Raw genomic sequence first — 24,756 nt, forward strand, 5'->3', positions numbered from 1 at the left:
CTCCAATAAGATTTCAAAGAAAACAACTGTTTTTCATTATATTCTGGATGCAACGTTGGACTTGCAAAAAGTTGGGTCTTTGTAGGAACTATTCAGAAAATCAACAGGACTAGCTGAAGCTCCTATTGGAAACAGGTGTGAAATTTCAGGGATAGCTGATCAGGCTCAGTCATTTCTAGTATAAGAGAGACTAAGGTGTCTCCACATTTAGATATCATTTAGTCAGAGGATGGCCAAACAAGGCCAAGCCAGAAGAAGAAGAAGAAAGAGAATAACCTCAGTTCCTTAATGTCCTATGCTCAAGATTTTCAGAGAACGCTAAGTCACTTTGCATTATGAAAAATCCAGCAAGTGTATAGGCACAGAAGAGAAAAGGGAGAAGTAAGGAGTGCTTTTTCATGAACCTCCTCTGTAGCTAAGCTCATTCAGCAATCTCCTAATGCGACTACTTCACAAGGTTGTTGGCCTGCTCGTCGAGTTCAAATTGCTAGCACGCCCATCTTATGATATTAACATAAGTGCACGTAATCTAACATGCTTTAGAGGAAGAAACATGAGTTATCTGTACAAATGTTTTCCATCCATTGCTAATGGATACAATAAATCAGTTTTAAAATTAGATGCTTTGAGCAAAAGTAGAAATTTTGGCCGGTCATTCAATACATGATCAAGAATGCACTTTACCTACACTCAACCTTGCAGAAAAGACACCAAAGAAAGACTAGATTAAAGACCAACATATGTTCATTGATAAATCAAAGACCAACATCAAAAGTTTTCTTCAAGAACTGATATTCTGTACCAACAAAGAGACACAAACAACACGAACTTAAGAGACGATTGTGCTCGGGTCATGAGAAGGCAAATTATCGCAAGCTTCTTAGTCCCAATTATGGTCGCTGGTCTATTACCGAGTTCGAGTTGGAGAGGTCGGCTTAGCTTGATGTGCGAAAACTGAACCAAAATATCAGTGAAGCATACAAAAAACGGGAGGTTTTTCTAAAATTGCGGTCCAGGTTTTCGGCCCATAAAATGAACCAGTAGGCGGCAGTCCTAATTTCTCGTACATGAAAGACTTTAGTGCAGGAGCAACAGCAAAGCGCACTCATGCTTCAAGGACAAAGAACCGACCTTCCTTTGGGAACAAGGGTCAAAAAGCAAGCAGGCTAAGTTCAACTGTTGTTGACTTCCCCAGAAACGTTATGTCCTAAAGTAGCTCTCTGATGTGAAATTGGGACTGGTACTTGCAACAAGTGGAATTCACCACTGGTTCAAGCAGAGCCCATTTGGGAATACAAGCATAAAAATCGTCGAGGCATGCCCATTAGGTTTATTCAGTCAACATCGCAACAGTGGAGAGCACGTCATGTGACTTTGACAGAATTTGGGGTATAATGAATTTTCAACACGGAATCTAGTGCAACGGGATGTTGTCCATACCCCTTCTTTCAATACTGCAAGTACAAACCAAAAGAAAAGAAAGAAAACAGTAGTATAGTGTTGGGAAACTATCAACGTAAATCGGGAAGAACAATGAAGTCGGACTTTAAGGCATGATATCAATTTTTTTAAGGAATTATTTGCCCCACAACGTTGCTAATGGTTACCGGCAAAAATCCTCCAGGATACAATAAAGTCTTAATGAGAATACTAGATAGCAATTCTGGTATTTCTCCAGGGTCTCTCAAAAGAAACAATTAGAAAAGAAGACTGTACATCTCTTGGAAGAAATGAGAAATTGTTGTTCTTAATGAACAAAAACGTTGAAATATTTATACGTTGAACAAATACAACCTTTTGAATGTGGAGAAGTTATGTACGAACAGACACGACTTTTCTAAGGTTAAGAAGTTATGTCTGAATAGACACAACCTTCCAAATGTTGTAAAAGCGTCTAATAACCGTTAGGCAAAAAATTATAAATTCTAAATTAAATTATTAAAAATTAACTGCCACTCTATTGCGAACAGTCACACTATTTCAACAGTTATTTTATAACAATAAATTCGAAATTTAATAAATAAATAAAAATGATCGTTAATAAGTGCCAAATCTCATCCACGTGCACACTCACATCCTTTTGATGTGGGACAATGCAAGTCGTTTGTTTGTTTTACAAACAAACTACCAACATATAGTGCTATTGAAACATTCACTTTTGGTTAAGTAAGTTGATCAAGGCAGAAATCAGAACCTTTCCCAATTGAGAAAGTCTAAATTGGCCAGAGTACTCTTATCCGAATATCCCGAACTATAGCTTAACCATTCAATGCTCTCTATAAAAAAAAAAAATAGTATCATCTTGTTCGCTTTACGAATCTTGCCCAAGTTCTTGCTGATATAAGCTAATCTACAAATGCTCTGCTCTTTAGTTCTTCGCAAACAGATACAGATAGGTCAGTTTGCGTAGTTAAAAAGGAGACTACAAGTCACGAGCAGGCAGCTACCAAACTCCGTGGAAAGAACAAATTCAAACCAAGAACTTTGAAGACTTCTCCTACATCCCCAAACAGTAGCATCAAGCAACTCGTTTAAACATAACAAAACATATAATCAAGATGACTCGATAAAGGCATGCATGCACCTTGTGTGATTGGTACCAACATGAAAACCAATTTTTACCAGAAAGACAGACTTCATATAACCCTCACGCGTGCATAATCTTTGATGTGAAGTCCATCTAGAAAGAGAATCCTGGTAGGTACGACACTAAAAAAGAAAAGGACCCGCAAACAAAAACACGCAATCAAGAATTAAACAATCATAGTAGGTACATGTCATTATGACTGTTGAGTGTATGGGCATCCCCTTTGAGCGTGATTGTTATCTATGCTATAAACTGGGCAGGTAAAAGAGCCCCCTGTTTCTTGCACGAAAGGCAAAACAGGAGGAAATTTTGCAGCTCCAAAAGCACGTTTTAAGTAATGGCAAAAAGTCAACAATCCTTATGGGGAACATAATAACACTGATAACAACAATAATAATCACACACGAGGAGTAGGGTCAAAAAGCAAGCATCTCAAGTTCGAGCATTCTTGACAAGAGCAAAAGGTTAATACATCTTACATGCTGGATATGCGGTCGAGAGCAAGTACCCCATAAAATAGGATATAGCACCGAAAAGGATTGTCAGGGATATATTTCCATGAGTGCAAAAGAGTAGGTCTCTCAATGAGACCATGACGAAATTATGGAAAGGATGCTTTCCTCGTGCCATCCTCACATGATAAGATATCCAAATTGTGCATCAGACAAAACTACTGATTTTGCTGATGCTTCTGCGCGTGGTTCTGGAAATGGGTGACAAAAGTCCGAGGGTCAAAGTATATCGCACTTGCTTTAAAGTTAGAACTACAGTAAACTAATTCAAGGGAATGGTGTAGCATGTTGTTGCCATGATTTATCGCCCAATTATTGCTTTCCCAAAGCCCAAACAGTAAGTTGACATAAGCACTTGACAAAGTGTGCCTGAAGATGGTTAGAATGACAAATTCGGCATTCTCTAGGTTTACTCTAGCCATCCCATGAATGCTTCTCTCCATTCTAATGCTAATGAATGTTGAAGATACTGTTGCTCCGATTTATCCCGATTGATTTGTCTTGATTGTATAGCATTGACATGAGAAAGCAATGCAATTCTTCTTTCTTATTCTCTTTTTATCAAGCTTTCCATCAGCTTGTGACAATGAAAACGCCCCAATCTTCAAAGATAGTCATGTCGATTGTTTTTCTTCTCTGCATTATTATTAGAGGTAGAGACAAATTCTCTGGGGTAGTGCAGCCAAACAGGCGTGCTGATATTTTTTTTCCCCCCTGATAATCAGAGTCAGTACATCAAAAAGGTCATTCGTTAACAGACAAGAAAGTATAAAAAAAATTGATGGTGAACAAGCATATATGAATCAACAACACAGACATCTACAACTCAAAAATAGCAGCAACAATCAAAATGCAGTTCGTCCTTGGAGGCAAAGACAAGTGCAATTCTTCATAACCTCGCAAAGCACAAAGGCAAAAGGATTTTAGCACAGATAGCAGGGGTAGAAAAATCTTCACGCACCATTTTGCAGCAAAGCTTATCGAAGAGTACAATGATCCATCTCAGTCATAAACTCTACAGATCAGCCTAACTTTCTCTCGGTGAATTGGATTACATACAGGTTCACAAAGAATAAGATATAAACATGTATATGACATTGCAAATCAGTTCTTGCTGATCAGCTGCGTAGGAAACGTGATAATTATATCTTTATGTAAGTGTGATGAATTGCTGTAATGAACTGACTAAACTTGGAGGCCAGTGCTTCGTCTCTTTTACATACGAAAGATCTGTGTAGTGGGGATCCAGTAGGGTTGCAATTGTGAACTGGTTTTCAGCAAGCAAGAGGGCATGCTTATCCACGTATAAGGCTGCTGCAAGAGCTGCATGGACTTCTGTACATACATTACAAAACATTATCCCTATGGAAACATAAAACTTTTCATTTCTCAAGGATTGCAGCAATGTAAATATCTCACAAGTACCTGGATATCCCTTCAATGACACGGAAACATCCTCCATCTCTGCAATAGCTTCTTCCCTGTCGCCAACCTCATACAACGCTAACGCCCTTCCGACTCTTGCATATTCTGATAATGCAAAGTCTTTATAACCTTCGATCACCTTGAATTAGATGGAAAAACAAAGTCAAATTAGGAACTTCAAATGTTTTGGCAATTTCAAGTACAAACAAAATGTCGACTAGATATCAAGACCATGGTCTAAAATAAAAACTAGAGCAGGCCAATGCATGAGGCTCCTGCATTGAGGGATGAAGGGAGTCACAGATATCACCGGCTCACATTGATAACAGTTCAGTCTTCCCTAATAATACCTTCTCATACAGATTATATGTACGTATCATTTCCATCCACTTAACCTAGTACGAAGTTTAATTTCACATACGCGAAATTTCAGAAGATTCTTGTGACAGGAGCAGTACTTCCGCGTAATCGGTCCAGCGACCTACTTAAACAAAGATGACTCCAGGACAGTCGACGTTTCACAAATAGTCAAGGATAACATAGAAGTATCAAGGATATCTAAATGACGACAATTGGATCGAGTTCGTCTTTCACTGATATACACTCAATCAACTACTCAGAATCCAATCAATAACACCACTCACAAGCTAGAAAAGCAGGTCCTTTTCAATGAACTACCCAGTTTGGAATTTCGCAGGAGCAAATCAAGGACCCAGGCGAATATCGAGATTCAAAAATCACGTAACACCGTTACCAACTGCTCTGAAAGCTCGAGCGCGTGATATTCAACTTCACCATACCTCAACGCCCTGGCAACACCCATTTCAGCTAAGTTCCCAACACTAACAGGAGCAAAAGCTGCGGGATTCAACAAATAAGAAGGCGGACGCACCTGAGTGAAGTAGAAGAGGGCCTTGCCAAAATCGCCCTGAGCCTGCAATTCTCGCCCTTTCTCCAGCAGCCCCACCGCCTCCGCGATCCTCCGGGACTTGGCGGCGCTCGCCCCTCGTTCTTCGGGGCTCACGGCGTCGAACCCCTCCAGAGCGCGGCAATGGAGGGCGCTGGCCGCGCCGCTGGCGGCGGCGGCGGCGGCGGCGAGGAGGAAGAGCCGCCTGCTAGAGGGGTTCTTGGCCCGCGAAACGGAGGAGGGTGGTGGCGGTGGTGGGTTCAGGGTCTGAGGGTGGGGATGCAGGGGTTTGGAGCTTGGAGGGTGGGAAGGAAGAAGATGAGAAATGGTGGGTGCTCTGCAACTGCAGTGGCATGTCACCATTGTCAAACTCTCTGCAATGCTTGAAGAGAGAGAGAGAGAGAGAGAGAGAGAGATTTTCATTGTCTTCATCTTCCCTTTTCTTTTTGCTCCTTTTTTTTTTAATGAATTTATCATGTATAGAAAGTTTATTAATGACTATGTATCAAGATATATTAGTAGTTCTTTTCTTATATGTTTCTAGTTAATAATTGCCCATAGGCGATCCTGATTTTAGATAGAGAAATCCATACTTATTTCATATATGACAACTTAGTAACTCAGGAATAAGTTATGAACCAAGTCCCCGCCAGGTGTGAGCAAGGGTCGCGGCCCTTGCCGGCCACAGCAAGGGCTCGCGACGGCCCCTCGCCTGCGGCCAGTGAGGGGTTTGCGGGCCTCACTCAGGTGTCGGTGACCCTCGCAGATAAATTGAAGAATAAAATAAAATAAAATAAAATAATCAATAAAAAAATATTTTTATGAAATTATCTACGTTAGAGTCGGCGACACCACGTAGGATGTCCGGTACTGATTGGATCTTCGCGTTAGTGATTTTCAGTGAAAATTAGCCGAAAAGATTATATTGGTAATTCGTTAGGAGGTATATGACTAAATTGACATAATTAAAAAGTTTATAATTGAATTGGCTGCTGTATAATAGATTTTAAATTTTTTGATAATTTTTTCAAAAGTAATTAGGACGACGGAGCGCGAAATGACATATAAAACAACTTACTACTTTGGAGATGTCTCCGGCCGGACAATCAACACGAGAAAAACAAAAAAATGTCACTATAATTGTCTTGGACGGGTAATCGCTGTAGAAGGGGGGCAAAATTATTAAAAAAAAATAAAATAAATAAGAATGTTCATTGCTTCACTCAACATGACAAAATTAGTTCACAACTTTGGAGATATCCCCGGACTATCGATACAAACAATGATGCAAATCAAAATGTGACATTCTTCAAGGGAAATTATTGGAATTTTTACCCATTTACCCATCTGACAAGGGTACTACAATCTCATAAGGCAATGAATGGAAGCTGGCCGATCATGCCCTATTTAAGTAAAGTGATTTAGGGGAAGTGATAATTACACAAATGATCCTCCATTTTGGCCCAAATGTGTGAAATGTTATCCTTGAATTTTTAATTTTTTCAATATGATTCCTGAATTTTAGTCTAATGCGCGATATTGTTCCCGGATTTTTAATTTGTTTGACGTAATCTCTGAACTTTTGGTACACGTCCAAATTTAGTCCCTAGACAATATGAAAATATCCAATATTTTCCCTGAACTTGAATTGATGGAACGATGACATAAAACATTTTCATATAATTCAGAGTTTAAATTGAACGTGCACCAAAAGTTTAGGGACAAAATAGCATATTGAGCTAATCACATTGGACAAATTAAAAGTTCATGGACGACATTACACATTAGGGTAAAGTTTAGAGACTATTTGTATCAATTGAGTAAAGGGCCAAAAACAATCTGACACAAACAAATTATTTAAAGAGAACTCGCGAATTCCGCATAACTCAAGATTGTAATAATCACTCTCATGGAAAATTAGATGAACTAAATGGATGACTGAACTAGGTAGCAATTACGTTTAAAGCAGAGGTGAGCCTCTCGTGTTGCTTCTGTTTCCGCGACCAATGGAAAATTTGCTCAAATATACCTTAACTTATACATCATACAGTACAAGATGCAGCCACAACCTCTTCCATTATTACAATACCTGCAGGTCAAGTTATACGTCGACTCGTTCTAGTTGTAAGTCCTGAGATTTGAGAGGGACGTATTCGGCCAAAAGATAGACCTCGAGATGATCCGCGAGGGCCGACTTGTTGATGTTCTCGTGGTGGTACGACTTGCACACGAAGTAGATCACGGTTTGCACGACGAGGCCGAAGAGGATCAACTTGAGCAGAAGCAGGAAACACAGAATCGCGGCCCCTAACCTTACAAACCCTGATCCAGATCCATAGGCCACAAAGATGTTGAACACTGTTTGGATCACCGCGGACCCGATCGGTAGCAAGAGGATGATAGCTATTGAGACCCCCAGTTTGCCCTTGATCAGGTTCTTGCTCTTGAACATGGCCTGAATACCATAGATGTCCTCTAGCACTGAAATCACACCAGCCAAGTGCCAAATGACAGTGATATACGCTAACCCAGAGAAATATAAGATGAGGAGGATGAAAAATAGGGCAATTACAATGACTGCAGAGTCGATAAGAACAACCAAGAGATAGAAGACCAGAAAAGTCACGACGTTGTAGGCGAAGACGGCAAGAAAACTCCATAAGAATGTGATCATGAGCCTCTTCCACACCTTCGGGACGACGCTCATCACACTCCCGAAAGCGATTGGTTTTGAGGTGTACACGCACGCGATCGTGTACACGACTGCGGACGTGGAAAGAAGAGAGAAGATAAAATACAGCACGAAGTAGACGACCCTAAAGAGCCAGAGCTCGATTATGTCCGTAGTCACGTGGTCGGAGAGCTTATTGTATTTGGGAGAGTCGGCTTTGGCATGTTCAAGTTCGTGCTCGTCGTGGCCGATCTTTCCGAAGAGCAAGTCGGAAATCTCGATGTGAGCTAAGAAGATGAAGGAAAGAGGGAGGATGAGGGCTAGTGTGATTTGGCTGAAGATCTTCCGCCATGTGAAGATGATCTTGATGGACTCCTTGATGATGCCAAAGAAACCCAGAAACTGCATCTCCTCTTGCTCTCGATCCATCTTCTAATTGCTGAAACTCGTGGAGCTTCAAGACTGAGGGTGTTACAAGTAGAACACAGATTTTAGGCATTGATTATTTGTCCTAGTGAACTTATATATACATGAGAGTACTTCGTCAATAAAGAAAGGGAAATAATTTAAGGCATACAAAACAAACCAACCATACTTTAATATAATGTAATTATCATGCTGGCGGCCTTCTCTTTCTACTATGTTTAACTATACATATCGTGACATCAGCATTAATTTCCTATCAATTTAAGGAATAAACTGCTTAAATTTTCACATCCATTTATTTCTTTTAGTGTCTCGTGTTATGATATTTGGAAGAGATTAGCACTTTGAGTTTATCTTTCGATTGAACATTAACCCTTCTTAGAAGAGAGGATTTATCATTTAAATAATTGGATCTACATATGTCCAAGAATTGGAAGATATCTGCATCGTCTTCATGTGTGCGAATTTTGACAAAGTAGGCTATGCGTCAAATCCTGCAAGCGTAGGTACCAAAGTCAATCTAAAACAACAAGCGTTTGTCCGATCAAGTGCCTCTTGGAATGACCTTTGATAACCAAGAAATCAGTCGATTAGACGTATCAAAACGTCAGCCATTGGATCATGAAAGATACATAGACCAATCCCATGAATGCCTATACATTTTAGGTAACTTCTTCGTAATAATATTGAAAAAAATTATGATGATGTCATGGCGAAAGAGACATGATTTAAAAGTCATTCGATCGTTCAAAGCATGCGCATGGATCTATGTGCATGCATATGTGTTCATGTATAATAAGATCATGAATTGATTTAACCTGTAGAATATGTTTGAACAAAACGCAGTTACACGTGTTGCATTCAACACAAATCATCAACGAATTGTAAACTTGATTGGACCAACTCACACTGAATTTTTCCTACGAAGTTCAATTAATTATGAGGTCTATACAATCTCTATGTCATCCTTGATCTTCTAAGGCACATACGCTCCTAGATACGCCGGGAGATGCTCAGCCAAGAAAGATCTGACAACATTCTCATGGAGGCTGACATCGAACTTGCAGACAAAGAACATCGCCGTCTCGGCGACGTGTCCGAAGAGAATTACCATTGACATCAACAAGAAGCATGTCACTCCAGTTATTATTTGAAGCACTCTTTCTCTTCTGATATAAAGCTAAGTTAAAAATAATGCTGAAGAGAAAAATTATGAAATTCTTGTTTGTATATTTCGATAAATAGTACATGAGCCTGAGCCTGTTTATAGGCTTTATTGGATGATTATTTAAGTTAATAAGATAAACAGTAATAAATACCAAATATAATCGATCAAAGATATGCACAATCAAATGAGATTTATGCATAATCCTGTGAGATATAAGCAAATATCCCAATATTGCTAACAAAGGATAATGAAGAGTTGAATCTGTAGCTACGGCACCATAAAGAAACAAACAAGCATTAAGAAGACCGAAACCACGGTCCCGATGTTGTGCTTAATCAAAGCATTACTCTTGGTCATGGCTTTAATCCCATAAACATTTCTAGCATAGAAACAACAACTGCTTTGATCCAAACCCTGATTTTGACCACAAACCCTAGAATGTACAAAATCAAATACAGCAGCTAAAAGAAATGTATTCTCAAGGATAGCCCGCATTAAAAGGTCAACCATGCAACCGTGAACACAATCGGCGATTTCTAAGGAGCGATAAGACCAATGGAATTGCATACTAAGCTACCGTGAAAGCCCAAAAGGTTGTCCAATGATCAGAGTTTTCGCCGCTGCGATCCAAATTTAGAAGGCAATAAGACCATTGGAATTGTGCCTCTTTGGCATTTACTTCATGTTGTTTTTGTTATGTTTCAAGAGCCCTTCACTCCTGTATCCGTACCATTTGTGTTCTTGTTCAATTACGAATATAATCTTTATTTGCCGCGAAAATAGAACTTTGCTATAGAAAAGCTAATTAACACATGGAACAATAACCATTGGGATTTACCCCAGTGGTCAAGGAAAGAGAGAGGTGGAGAGTTTGATTCCCCACCTTCTCAAGGGGTTAGGGGTATGGACATTTAGTTTCAAATTTGAGTTTCGACTCTCTACGCCTTGCAAGGAGATAGGACAAAAGTATGAGAGTGAGTTGACAGTTAGAGTAGGACAGACAAAAAAAAAAAATACATGGAAACAATGACTAATTGCTAAGTGATAGTCGCTTTTATTTATTTATTGATAGAACGCATTACTAGTTTGTGGATTTTCAAATTACCCTTTAATTCCAAATTAAATTGATTTCATGAACGTTATTGACAAAACATCCCCTCTATAGATTTGATGAATTTAAACTCAGTAAGAGATGAGATTTGTGTAACAATAAATTAAAAAATTAAAGCTTGACGGTTGATTCTAAAATGATAAATACAGGGAAAAATTTATAGTTGTTTCCATAATTTGACGAGGAGATGTAAAAGTAATTAGGTCGGCTTGATGGTGATGAGTGGACAATCATCGAAAGTAAGTGTGAGAAGATATATTTTGAAAATTACTTTTCCATTGAAATATCTCAAAAGGAAATGAATGAAAATCAGCCAACGATGCGCTATTTAGATAAAGTGAAATAGAGTAAAGGGTTAGAAACAATCTGGCACATGGAAAATTATGCAAAAGATCGCTCCCATAAAAAGTTAAGTGAACTAAATAGATGACTAAACTAGGCAGCAATTCCGTTTAAACTAGAGCTGTGCCTCATGTTTTGCTTCTTTTTGCTTCCGTAGTCGATGGAAAATTTGCTCAAACAGAACGAACTTATTCATGATCATTGTATATGTCACAAAGTACAACATGCAGCCACAAGCTCTTACATCAATACAATAACCATAGGTCAGTTTATACGTCGACTTTTTCTAGTTTTACATCGTCGGCTTGAAGAGGAACGTACTCGGCCAAAAGCAGCGCCAACTTGTTGATGTTCTCGTGGTGGTACGACTTGCACACGAAGTAGATGACGCTTTGCGCGACAAGACCGAAGAGGCTCAACTGGAGGAGAAACAAGAAACAAAGAACTGCAACCCCGGACCTTAAAAACCCTGATCCATATCCATTGGCCATAGAGATGCGGAACATTGTATGGGTTGCCATGGACCCAATCGCTAGCAAGAGGTTGATAGCTATTGAAATCCCCGTTTTCCCCTTGATCAGGTTCTTGCTCTTGAACATGGCCTGAACACCGCAGATGTCCTCTAGCACTGAAATCACACCTGCCAAGTCCAAAATGACACTGATATACACAAACCCAAAGAGGAATAAGATGAGGAGGACGAAACCAAGGGTTACACCAATTGCAGGAGAGTGGCTAAGATCAAACAAGAGATAGCAGATTAGGATAGTCACGATGATGGAGACGATGTAGATGAAGACAGCGAGAAAACTCCACAAGTATGTGATCATGAGCCTCTTCCACACCTTTGGGATGACGCTCATCACTCTCCCAAAACTGATGGATCTTGAGGTGTACACGCACGCAATAGTGTACACGACTGTGGACGTGGAAAGAACAGAAAAGATTAGAACAAGGACGTAGTAGACAACCGTAGAGAGACAGAGCTCAATTATGTCTGAGGTCACAAGGTTGGCGAGCTGATTGTATTTGGGATTGTTGGCTTTGACGTGGTTGAGTGCATGCTGGTCGTGCTGGATCTTTTCCACGAGGAAGTCAGAAATCTGGCTGTATGCTAAGATGATGAAGGAAAGAGGGAGGACGAGGGCAAGCGTGATTTGGCTGAAGATCTTCCTCCATGTGAAGATGATCTTGGTGGATTCCTTGATGATGCCAAAGAAACCAAGAAGTTGCATCTCCTCTTGCTCTCGTACCATCTTCTGATTTCTGAAATTTGGGGAGCTTCAAGACTGAGGGTGTTATAACTAGAACACAGTTTTAGGCATTGATCAATTGTCCAAAGGAACTTATATATACATGCGAGTACTGCATTCATAAAGAAAAAGAAATGCAAAACAGACCAATCATACTTTAATAATATGTAATTATCATGCTGACGGCATTCTCTTTCTACTATGTATAACAATATTTATCAGGATATCTATATTAGTTTCCTCTCAATTTAATGAATAAATTGACTTGAACTTCACACCCATATTTCATTTTGTGTCTAGTGCTACGATATGCAAAGAGATTAGCACTTTGAGTTTAACGTCAACTGGAATGTGTCTGGATCGTCTTCAAGTGTGCGACCTTGGGGGGAAAAACAAAGTAGGCTATGCATTTCTATTTGGGAAGAGAAACGGCAAAATCTGCAAGCGATAAATACCAAAGTCAATCTAAAGAAACAAGAGTTTGTCTTTCTCGTTTATTTCTTAAGAAGCAAGTTTTTGTCTAGACTGAATCTCCCGTCAAATTCCTCTTAAATTGACCTTGAGAACCAAGAAATCAGTTAATTAGAGGGATCATAACGTCAGCCACTGGATCACGAAAGATACATTCACCAATCCCATGGATGCCTCTACTTTTAGCCAACTTCATCCGAATATTACTGACAAAAATTATGATGATGATACGTCACAAAGAGGCGTTATTTAAAGTCAACCGATTGCTCAAAGCATGTGCATGGATCTATGTGCATACATGTGTGTTCATGTATGAGGTCTATACAATTTCCATGTCATCCTTAAATCTTCAAAGGCACATACGCTCCTAGATACGCCTGGAGAAGCTCAGCCAAGAAAGATCTGTCAATATCCTCATGGAGGCCGACATCGAACTTGCAGACAAAGTACATTGCCGTCTCCGCGACTCATCCGAAGAGAATCACCATTGACATCAGCAAGATGGATGTCCGTCCCATTCCTATTCGAAGCACTCTTTCTCTCTCGCAACACCGAGCACAACGAAGAGTTGAATCGGTGGCTGCGGTGCCATATAGAAACAAACAAGGACTAAGAAGACCGTTACCTCGGTCGCGACGTTATGCTTAATTAAAGCATTACTCTTTGTTATCGCTTTAACCCCCGTGAACATCGTCTGGCACAGAAACAACAATGGCTTTGTTCCAAACCCTGATTTTGTACGCAAACCCTAGAATGTACGAGGTCAATACAACAGCAAAAAGAAATGTTCTCTCAAGGATGGCCCGCATCAAAGGTCGAGCATGCTATAATTTGTAAGCTCACAGTATAGAGTTAGCCCAAATAAATGTGATTATTAATTTCTTCCGAAGTTTTTGGGACAACAGCCATGATTTTCTTGAAGATGATCTCTTGAGACGACACCTTTTGACGATTTGCTAATGTAGTCATTTCTGACAATTTTGACTGGGAATCGCTGACGTGAATACCGACCGTCTTACATGGCATGGCCGACGCCGACATGAACAATCTTTTTTCATTTTTTTATTTTTCTGTAATTTTTTTATAAATTTTTAATTTTTTTCTTTTTTTTCTTTTTCCTCTGTCGATTGCCATGGCCAGTGACTGGCTACAGGCGAGGGGCAGCGAGGCTGGCGAGGTTTGACCTTGTTGGGATCTAGCGAGGGTTGTCCGGTGAGGTCGAGCCTCGCTCATTGTTGCCTGTGGTCGATTGCTGATGCCTGGCGACCGGAGAAGGAAAAAGGAAAAAAAGAAAAAGGAAAATAAAAATAAAAATTCAAAAATTTTATAAAAAAATTGAGAAAAATTTAAAAATGCAAAAAATTGTGTACGTCAGTGTTGGTGGTGCCACATAGAACAACCGGCGTCTATTTTAGCGATTGTCAGCCAAAATTGACGGGAATGACTAAATTGGTAAATCGTCAAAAGGTTTAAATCTAAATTGGATAAATTGAAAGGTTTATGACTGAATTGTCATCCGTACAACATGTTTAAACTTTTTAGGTAATTTTCTGACGAATCTGTTCTATGCCCATATAATAGGACTAAACTGCGGACCAAAATGTTTACTAAGCATCAGTCGTATAACGTGCCGTGGTTTGAATTGCTGGGACTATTGTTGTTTGGGGCCTGCATGGCCCCTAGCTTCTATTAGGTTGTGAATTTGGGTCTCTTAGGCTTTTACTTCATGTTGTTTCTGTTATGTCTCAAGACCCCTTCACTCCAGCATCTGTATTATTTGTGTACTTGTTCAATTACGGATATAACATTTATTTGCCACGGAAAAAAAAAAGAACTTTGATATATAATTTTCAACTAAATTGATTTCTTGAACGTTACTTTTTATAATTTTTTTTTCAAAATGTCTCCTTTATAGATTTTATGAATTTAAACTCCATAAGAGATAAAATTTGCGTAACAACAAATTAGTGAATTAAAGTTCCACGGTTGATTCTAAAATGATAAAACTAGTGAAAAGCTTATAGTTGTTTCCATAATTTCACAAGAGAGAAAATTGTCCAAAAAGTCCTAAATTTACTGTACGACGACGAATTCGGTTCTAAACTTTTTAATTTCGTCAATTTAGTCATAAACATTTGATGATGTGCTAATGTAGTCTTTCCGGCCAATAATTATCCTGCTGTAAAAGTAATTAGGTCGGCTCAAGGGTGATGAGCAGGCAATCATCAGAAGTAAGTGTGAAAAGGTATATCTGAGAATTACTTTTCCATTGAACTATCTCAGATGGCTATGAATGAAAACTAACCAACAATGCACGATTTAGATCAAGTGAAAGAGTGTAAAAAGCCAAAACAATCTGGCACATGGAAAATTATGTAAAAGATTAGTAACAAGAAGAGAACTTGCGAGTTGCAATTAACCCAAGAAGGTAATAATCACTCTCATAGAATACTAAGTGAACGAAATAGAAGACTAAACTAGGTAGCATACTAGCAATTTCGTTTGAACTAGAGCTGTGCATCTTGTTTTGCTTCTTGTGGTTTCCGTAATCGTATATATGGTCCTACAATACGAGATGCAGCCCCAAGCTCTTACATTATTAGAATATCCAAACGTCCAGTTATACGTCGACTTGTTCCAGTTATACGTCGTTGGCCCTAGGAGGAAGGTATTCGGCCAATAGATGGACCTCGAGATGATCCGCCTGCGGCAACTTGTCAATGTTCTCGTGGCGGTATGACTTGCACAAGAAGTAGATCACCGTTTGCACGACGGTGCTGAAGAGGAGCAACTTGAACACAAACAAGAAACAGAGAATTGCAACCCCTAACCTTAGAAACACCGATCCATGTCCAAGGGCCCCAAAGATGTAAAACACCGTCTGGATTGCCATGGACCCAATCGATAGCAAGAGGTTGATAGTGTTGAGAAAACATTCTAATAGATTTTGAAGTTAACAAAACTATCCATGTGTTTCTTGTAAGTCTGAAAAATACCTTGAAGTATTTTGTTCAGGAAATTATTCTTGGAAGAGAAGCATATGGCAATCTTAATCTTATTCAAGTTCAGATTGTAGAATTTACTTCAAGTAAAAGAGATTCAGACTTTATACTGGAGATAAAAAACTCTCGTCTCCCTTCAAAGAACTACTTATGTTCAGACTCAAAGAACTACTTATGTTCCCATCCTGACACAAGTTTAGAACGTAACTCAAGTCCAGAACGAGACACAAGTCCAGAATGTGACACAAGATTAGAACATAAATAATAGCTAGTGATCTGGTTCGGATTTCATATTAATGAAGATTTGATTGACTCAATCTTGAAGATTGTTTTGCAACGGTTTAATATGCAAAACATCTTAAACGATTGACAAATCGATCTCGAGACAAGTTACTTTCTAAACGGAGAAGCTCTACTTATGAAACCAAGACTTTGGTTGTATGGGCGACCAGAATCAATGGAGATTCAGATTTTGTCCCCCAACGGCTACTCAATCTTCTTGATACAGTTCTGTCCAATGGATAAATTGGAAGACGATCCTCTAGAAACTATTCAACGGCTAGATTGAAAGTGGAGGAGTATAAAAGGAGACCAATGTGCCAAGGAGCAGAAGCAAGAGAGACAAAGTCTAGAATCTAGAATTCCAAAGTTTGAGCGATCTTTGATCTATATAGTTGTCTTTTATGAGCTGAAGCTGTAATCAATTGAGAGGTTTAGACAGTGTCATAACTGTGTGCTTAAGTGTGAGATAGTGTGATCTATCGACTTGGGTATAAGCAGCACCAGCTTTGGGTAGAAGCGCTTGGGTATAAGCGGCACAACTTGATTGTAATCTATCATTGATCATCTAGTAGAATCCATCCATTAGGCTATCAGAGTGGAAGAGTGGACGTAGGCTTAGTCTAAACTGAACCACTATACATCTTGTGTGCAGATTTTCTCTTCCCTTAGATTACCACTTTGAGTTTATCTTTCAATTGATCAAAAACCCTTCTTAGATGAGATGATTTATCCTTTAATTATATATATCCAAAAATTGGAATATATTTGCATTGTCTTTTTTTTTGGGTCAAAACAAGTCCACTGCTCACAGGACGCCAATCAAGTTGCAGATTGGACTGCTAAGGCCAAACGGAAAGGGATGCTCCCATGCAATTGGTTGTATAAGCCACCCTAACACCTTTGGGATTTATTATGCCTTGACTCTTGTTATCAACACTTGTTTAGTACCGCTTTGAATGAATGAATGAATGAATGAAATGGCCATGGGCCCTGAGGAGTTTCTTTGAGGATTGTAAAGACTTGTTAGCTCAATTAAAAAGCGTTTCCTTAAGCCACTGCTCACAAGAAGCCAATCAAGTTGCAGATTAGACCACTAAGGCCAAACGAAAAGAGAAGCTCCCATGTAATTGGTTGTCTAAACCACCCTAACACCTTTGGGATTTATTATGCCTTGACTCTTGTTATCAACACTTGTTTAGTACCACTTTGAATGAATGAGTGGCTTAAGGAAACACTTTACAATCTTCAAAGAAACTCCTCCGGGTCCATGAGCTTTGGCTTGGTTCAGCTGAGAATCTAACAACAGATTCATTATCTGTCAGAACTTCCACGTGCAACACACCATTTTGCTTCAGTTCGGTAGTATCCACCAGCCCCGTCAACGCTTCGGTAGTATCTGCATCGTCTTCAAGGGTGCAAATTTTGGGGGAAAGACAAAGTAGGCAATGCGTCAAATCCGGCAAGCGAAAGTACCAATGTCAATCTAAAGAAACAAGTGTTTGTCTAGATTGAATCTCCGGTCAAATTCTTCTTAAAATGACCTTGACAGTTATTGAATTAGACATATCATAACGCAGCCGTATCATCATAAAAGATACATAGACCAATCCCATGGATGCCTATACTTTTAGGTAACTTCTTCCTAATATTATTGCAAAAATTGTGATGATAATATGGCAAAAGAGACATGATTTAAAGTCAATTTATTCCTCAAAGCATGTGATTCGATTTATGTGCATAAATATGTGTCCATGTATAATAAAGTCATGAAGCTTCAACTTGCAAAATATATTTAAACAAAACTCAGTTACACATGTATCATTAAATAAAATTATTAATGAATAATACATACATAATTATCTAAAAAGTCATAAACTAATTGTACATCAGCCAATTCGGTCATCAACATTTCAATTGTGCCAATTCAGTTCTAAATATTTTAATAATTTGTCAATATAGTGCTTTAGCCAATTTTGGCTGGAAATTGTTAACGTGGACACTGGCCGTCTTACGTGACATGACCGGCACTAACATAGACGATTTTTAAAATTTTTTTTTACATTCTCATAATTTTTTATATATTTTTTTCTTTTTTCTTTTCTTTTTCTTTCTTTTTCTTTTTATCATTCACTTTCCGAAAAGGGCCAGCGAGGGCCATTGCGAATGGGCGACCACCCTTGCCCGCGACCTGATATGGCCGGCGAAGTCTTTGGGAGAGCCCTCGCCCCTACCCAGATCTGGCCACCAAGCCTTTGTCTTGCCGGCCCTTTTCGGGAGTTGAACTGTAGAAAGAAAAATATAAAATATAAAAAAATATAAAAAACTGTCTATGTCAACCCCAGCCATGCCACATAGGACAACCAACGTCCACGTCAGCAATTTCCGGCCAAAATTGGCTGAAAAGAGTTATATTGGCAAATCGTCAAAAGGTTTAGACCTATATTGACACAATTAAAAACTTTAGGACTAAATTGGCTGCTATATTATAGGTTTAGGATTTTTTCGATAATTTTCCTGAATAATACACTTAATTGGACTAACTCACACTATATTTTAACTACAGTCTCTCTGTCATCCTTAAACTTTAAAGGCACATGCTCTCTTAGATAAGCCTGGACATGCTCAGCCAAGAAAGATTTTGTCAACATTCACATGGAGGCCGATATCGAAGTTGCACACAAAGTACATCAACGTCTCCGCGACGTGTCCGAAGAGAATCGCCATTGACATCAACAAGAAGCATGTCACTCCAATTACTACTCGAATCACTCTTTCTCTCGCAATGCCAAGCACAACGAAGAGTTGAATCTGTAGCTTCGGCTCCATATAGAAACAAACAAGCACTAAGAAGATCGATACCCCGGCCGCGGTGTTATGCATAATCAAAGCATTACTCTTCGTTATTGCTTTAACCCCATAAACATAGTCCGGCACAGAAACAACTTTGGAACCCCAGAACAAGAAAGATCACTAGAACAGCGGCAAGAAATGTATTCTCGATGATGACCCGCATATTCAAAGTCGAAGAAGCAATAACGTGGTAAGCTAGTAGTATAGCGCTAGCCCAAACAAATGTGACTATTAATTTCTTCCAAAGTTTTGGGACAACACACATGATTTTCTTGAATCTGATCTCCTGGGGATGAGTGTAAGTCCATGCAACCGTGAACACAATCCCCGATTTCGGGAAGAGCGATAAGACCAGTGACATTGCGCAGTGTGCTGCCGGGAAGACCCAAAAGGTTGTCCAATGAACAGAGTTTTCGCCGCTACGGTTTCAACGACTAAGATCGAAGCTGCTCTCACCTTCTTTGCGAACCCAGTGACGATCACTCCATGGGCATCTCGACATATTCCTCCAATGGAAGCCTCCGAGGAACTGTCAACCGACGAACCATCCACATTTACTTTTTTCAAGTAGCCCCCTTGTCCAATGGCTCCCACAATTCCGGCGAGAAAAATCCCTTTTTTTTGCTGATTTTTTCTATGCTGGAGACCGAATTACGAAGCTTCTATTCATCGCGAGGGCGTCATCCACAATTGATTCGGGAATTGGCTTGCGGCCCTGAAAGACAAAGGAGTTTTGGGCTTTCCACACGAGCCAGGGTATATCTGCAACCAGTTCTCTTGAAGGTACATTAATTCCATCGGTCATCGCTTCGAAAACCCATTTATCTATTCTGGTTATGTCCACGGTTGTTGAGCCTCGGACCTGACCAGATAACATTGGTCCATTCACACAGGGTAAAGAGGTATTCCACCGTTTCCGGAGCTTGTCGACACAAGGGGCAAAGCGGTCAAGGTAACAGTTTACATTTGTAGAGATTCTCTTTCGTGGCTTATTTTGGAATAGGAATTAAGCTGCCAAATGATAGTCCACAGAGCGCGGGGAGGCTGATAGGATGATGATGCTTGGTTTGTGCTTGGTTCCTTAAATGTTGACTCTAGACTATTACACCCACTTTTAACCGTGAAGGATCCAAATTTGTTGCCTGTCAACACAAGCTGATCCGTTCCAAAATTGGAACAAAGGGATAGTTAAAATCTCTTGCACAATGTGTTCATCAAAGAGTTCTTTCAGTTTTTGTTCATTCCAATCCTTTGCTTCATGATTAATTAAGTCCGCCACCAGTTGGGGGTCACCTTGATTTGCTAGGCCACCAATCAAACTAGTTGAAAGCCATTTATCCTCACGGATGTCGATGCTATACCCATCATCCACCACCAATTTGACATTCAGACTTACCACATCTCTTCCCATGAACAAGTTTTGCCATCCTCAAGAAGGACGAGAACCCTTACTTGTGTTCCACAAATCTCCTCCCGGGAAGTAGAGTCCTTTTAAAATCTGACTCCATAAGGCTGAAGGGGAATCTGACAGTCTCCACGTTTACCCAACATGGCCTTGTTAAAAGAAACAAGGTCTTTGAAGTCGAGTCCCCCTTTGTCTTTCCTGGTTTTTAAACTTCCCATCTCTTCTAACGTACTCCCGATTTGGATGCATTTTGTTTCCACCAAAAGGAGACAATTTTCTGTTCAACAGCTTTATAGATAGAAATTGGAATCTTAAAAATAGACATGGCGTATTGGGGCAGGCTTTGTACCACAGTATTAATGAAAATCTCCTAACCAACTTTCTACATTAATTTCTCTTTCCACCCCTCTAACTTCATATTGACTCTCGCAAGGTTCTATGTAAACATTTGTTTCTTTGACTGGCCAGTCTGAAGGAATGCCAATATACTTCCTTGTCTTCTCAATCATCGGAACTCTCAACTCATTTGCCATATTTCTTCTAAGATTCTGGGGGTAGCCATTACTGAAATAGATGCCTGATTTGTTTAAATTAATGGTTTGGCCCGAGTATTCGTTCAATAGATTCACCAAATTTTGATATTCCTCGACAGTCCCATCCAAGAAGAAAATCGCATCATCCACAAATAAGTAATGAGATAGTGTATGGCAATATCTATTCAATTTGATCCCCTTGATACTTCCATCCATAATTGCTTGGTTCTAGCTCTCTAGTTTGCATGGTTAATGTTGCTCCTCTCTTTCAAAGAGAGAGTTCAAGATGGTGTTTGGAAAAGCGGGAATGGACTTCTAGGAATGATGGTCATTTCTCTTGAAGAAGAGAGCTTGACTTTTCAGTTCCTTAATCTTGGTCTTCACATAGATTATTAACAAAATGATACTTTCAGATAGGAACTTATCTCATCAATTCAGAGGAAGGTCTATGGCGTGACAAATTCGTTATGCACCTTTGTAATAGGACTAAATTGATTGAACACGTCACTTTTATTTATTTATTGATAGAATGTATTACGAGTTTGATGATTTTCAAATTTCACTTTAATTCCAAATCAAGTTGATTTCATGAACGTTACTTTCTACATTATTTGTTTTTGGTCGAAATTTTCTACATTATTTTCAAAATATCCCCTTTTAGATTTTATGAATTTAATTTAATAGGAGATAAAATTTGTGTAACAACAAATTAGTAAATTCAAGCTTGATGGTTGATTCTAAAATAAAGAATACAGTGAAAAGTTTATAGTTGTTTCCATAATTTTACGAGAGAGATTTAAAAATAATTAGGTCGACTTGAGAGTGCTGAGTAGGTAATCATCAAAAGTAAAAGGTATATTTTGACCATTACTCTTCCATCAAAATATCTCAAATGGCATGAATGAATACAAGCCAACGATGCGCTAATTAGATAGATTGAAACAGAGTAAAGGGTAAAAAATAGTCGGGCAAATGGAAAACTACGTAAAAGATTATTAACAAGAAGAGAATTTGAGAATTACAAGTAACCCAAGAAGGTAACAACCACTCTCATAGAAAGTTAAGTGAACTAAATAGATGACTAAACTAGTTAGCAAATTCCGTTTAAACTAGAGCTGTGCCTCTTGTTTTGCTTCTTTTTGCTTATGGAAAATTTGCTCAAATAAAACTTATTCATGATCATCGTATATGGTCACAAAATACTAGATGCGGTCACAAGCTCTTACATCATTACAGTAACCGTATGTCAATTTATACGTTGACTTGTTCTAGTTATACGTCCTTAACTTGAAGAGGAACATATTTGGCCAAAAGCAGCGCCGACTTGTTGATGTTCTCGTCGTGGTACGATCTGCACACTAAGTAGATCACGGTTTGCGTGATGAGGCCGAAGAGGAGAAACAAGAAACAAAGAACTGCATCCCCCAACCTTAAAAACCCGGATCCATATCCATTGGCCATAAAGACGTCGAACACTACACCGAATGCCATGGACCCAATTGTTAGCAAGAGTTTGATAGCTATTGAAATCCTCGTTTTTCCCTTGATCAGGTTCTTGCTCTTGAACACGGCCTGAAGACCATAGATGTCCTCTAGCACTGAAATCACACCTGCCAAGTCCAAAATGACACTGATATACACCAACCCAAAGAGGAACAAGATGAGGAGGATGAACCCCAGGATTAGTCCAATGGCAGGAGAGTGAATAAGATCAAACAAGAGATAGCAGACTAGGATAGTCACGACGATGTTGACGATGTAGATGAAGAGAGCAAGAAAACTCCATAAGAGTGTGATCATGAGCCTCTTCCACACCTTTGGGACGACGCTCATCACTCTCTTAAAAGTGATGGATCTCGAGGTGTACACGCACGCGATAGTGTACACAACTGTGGACGTGTAAAGAAGAGAAACGATTAGTTTTCGGACGTAGGAGGCGACCGTAAAGAGACAGAGCTCAATTATGTCCGAGGTCGCCAGGTTGGAGAGCTTATTGAAGTTGAGAGTGTCGGCTTTGGTGTGGTTAAGTGCACGCTGGTCGTGGTGGATCTTTGCCATAAGGAAGTGAGAAATCTCGCTGAAAGCTGAGATGATGAAGGAAAGAGAGAGGAGGGCAAGCGAGATTTGGCTTAAGATCTTCCTCCATGTGAAGATGATCTTGATGGATTCCTTGATGATGCCAAAGAAACCAAGATATTGCATGTCCTCCATCTTCTAATTTCTGAAATTTGGGGAGCTTCGAGACTGAGGGCGTTAAACATAGAACACAGTTTTTAGGCCTTGGTTAATTGTCCAAGTGAACTTATATATACATGAGAGTACTGTACTCATAGAGAAAAAGAAAGGAATTAATGCATACAAAACAAAGCAATTATTATTTTAATATAATGTAATTATCATGCTAACGACATTCTCTTTCTATTATTTTAACTACAGTTATCGGGATATCAATATTAGTTTCCAATCAATTTAGGGGATAAATTGGCTTGGATCTTCACATACGTCTTTTTCATTTGTGTTTTGTGTTATGATATATGGAAGAGATTAGCACTTTGAGTTTAATGTCAATTGAGTTTAGAAGAGACGATTTAATTCATTGGGACTACATACATCCAACAATTGTAACGTAAGTGTGCAACTTTGGGGAAAAAACAAAGTAGGCTATGCATTGCTATTTGGGAAGAGAAACGGCAAATCCTGCAAGCGAAGGTAACAAAGTCAATCTCAAGGAACAAGTGTTTGTCGAGATTGAACTCCTGTCACGTTCCTCCTAAAATGACTTGATAAACCAAAAATCAGTTGATTAGACGTATCGTAACGCTAGCCATTGGATCATGAAAGATACATAGACCAATCCCATGCATGCCTATACTTTTTGGTGACGACTTATTGTTATTGTAAAAAAATTACGATGATGATATGGCAAAAGAGACACGGTTGAAAAGTCAATGGATTGCTCAAAGCATATGCATGGATACGTGTGCAGACATACGTGTCCATGTATAACAAACTCGTGAAGATTTAATATGTAAAATATATTAAAAGGAGACCCAGTTACAAATGTAGCATTCGATACAAATCATCAATCAATAATACACTTAATTGGACTAACTCTCACTGAATTTTTCCTGCAAAGTACAACTAAATACAAGGTCTATACAATATCTATTTCACCCTTAATCTTCAAAGGCACGTACACTCCTAGATACGCCTGGAGATGCTCAGCCAAGAATTTGTCAACATTCTCATGGAGGCTCATATCGAACTTGCAGACAAAGTACATCGCCGTCTCGGCGACGTGTCCAAAGAGAATCACCATTGACATCAACAAGAAGCATGTCACTCCAATTCCGATTTGAAGCACTATTTCTCTCGCAACATTAAGCACAATGAAGAGTTGAACATGTAGCTGCAGCGCCAGATAGAAGCAAACAAGCATGTCACTCCAATTCCTGTTTGAAGCACTGTTTCTCTCGCAACATTAAGCACAACGAAGAGTTGAACATGTAGCTACAGCGCCAGATAGAAGCAAACAAGCACTAAGAAGACCAATACCACGGTCCCGATGTTATGCCTAATCAAAGCATTACTCTTTGTTATGGCGTTATGTAAGCAATAATGTAAATCTTTTTTAGAAAATTCTAAATTAAAGAATCTTAGATCTTCATGATTTATTCACAATAAGAGGGATGAAGACATACATTTATCTATAACAATAACTTTGAGAAAATGATTATTGCAGAAATAGGATAAATGAAGAAAATCTGATTTCTTCCCCTTAACCTACTTTAGTCTTAAAGTATTTTATCTG

The 24,756-nt window shown here is 39.2% G+C and overlaps 4 protein-coding genes across 4 annotated transcripts; all 4 read right to left on the reverse strand.

The window, feature by feature from the left end:
* Positions 1–4,039: 4,039 nt before the first annotated feature.
* Positions 4,040–5,884, reverse strand: LOC115688756 (uncharacterized). The gene is made up of 3 exons (XM_030614667.2): positions 5,417–5,884; positions 4,525–4,663; positions 4,040–4,434 (listed from the first exon to the last, which is right to left on the reverse strand). The coding sequence occupies exons 1-3, from the start codon at positions 5,861–5,863 to the stop codon at positions 4,250–4,252; spliced, it is 771 nt and encodes a 256-aa protein (XP_030470527.2). The 5' UTR covers positions 5,864–5,884; the 3' UTR covers positions 4,040–4,249.
* Positions 5,885–7,532: 1,648 nt separating this feature from the next.
* Positions 7,533–8,531, reverse strand: LOC115688778 (uncharacterized). Its single transcript, XM_030614705.1, has one exon. The coding sequence runs from the start codon at positions 8,529–8,531 to the stop codon at positions 7,533–7,535; it is 999 nt and encodes a 332-aa protein (XP_030470565.1).
* A 2,887-nt stretch (positions 8,532–11,418) lies between these two features.
* Positions 11,419–12,405, reverse strand: LOC115688779 (uncharacterized). The gene has a single exon (XM_030614706.1). It carries the CDS (start codon positions 12,403–12,405, stop codon positions 11,419–11,421), a length of 987 nt encoding a protein of 328 aa, XP_030470566.1.
* Positions 12,406–22,217: 9,812 nt separating this feature from the next.
* On the reverse strand, positions 22,218–23,156 carry LOC115688780 (uncharacterized). The gene has a single exon (XM_030614707.1). It carries the CDS (start codon positions 23,154–23,156, stop codon positions 22,218–22,220), a length of 939 nt encoding a protein of 312 aa, XP_030470567.1.
* Positions 23,157–24,756: the final 1,600 nt, after the last annotated feature.

The sequence above is a fragment of the Syzygium oleosum genome, unplaced genomic scaffold (genome assembly GCF_021117445.2).
Source record: "Syzygium oleosum isolate NSW1041296 unplaced genomic scaffold, Sole_v2.1 Sole_v2.06, whole genome shotgun sequence".
In the NCBI taxonomy this organism is placed as follows: Eukaryota; Viridiplantae; Streptophyta; class Magnoliopsida; order Myrtales; family Myrtaceae; genus Syzygium; species Syzygium oleosum.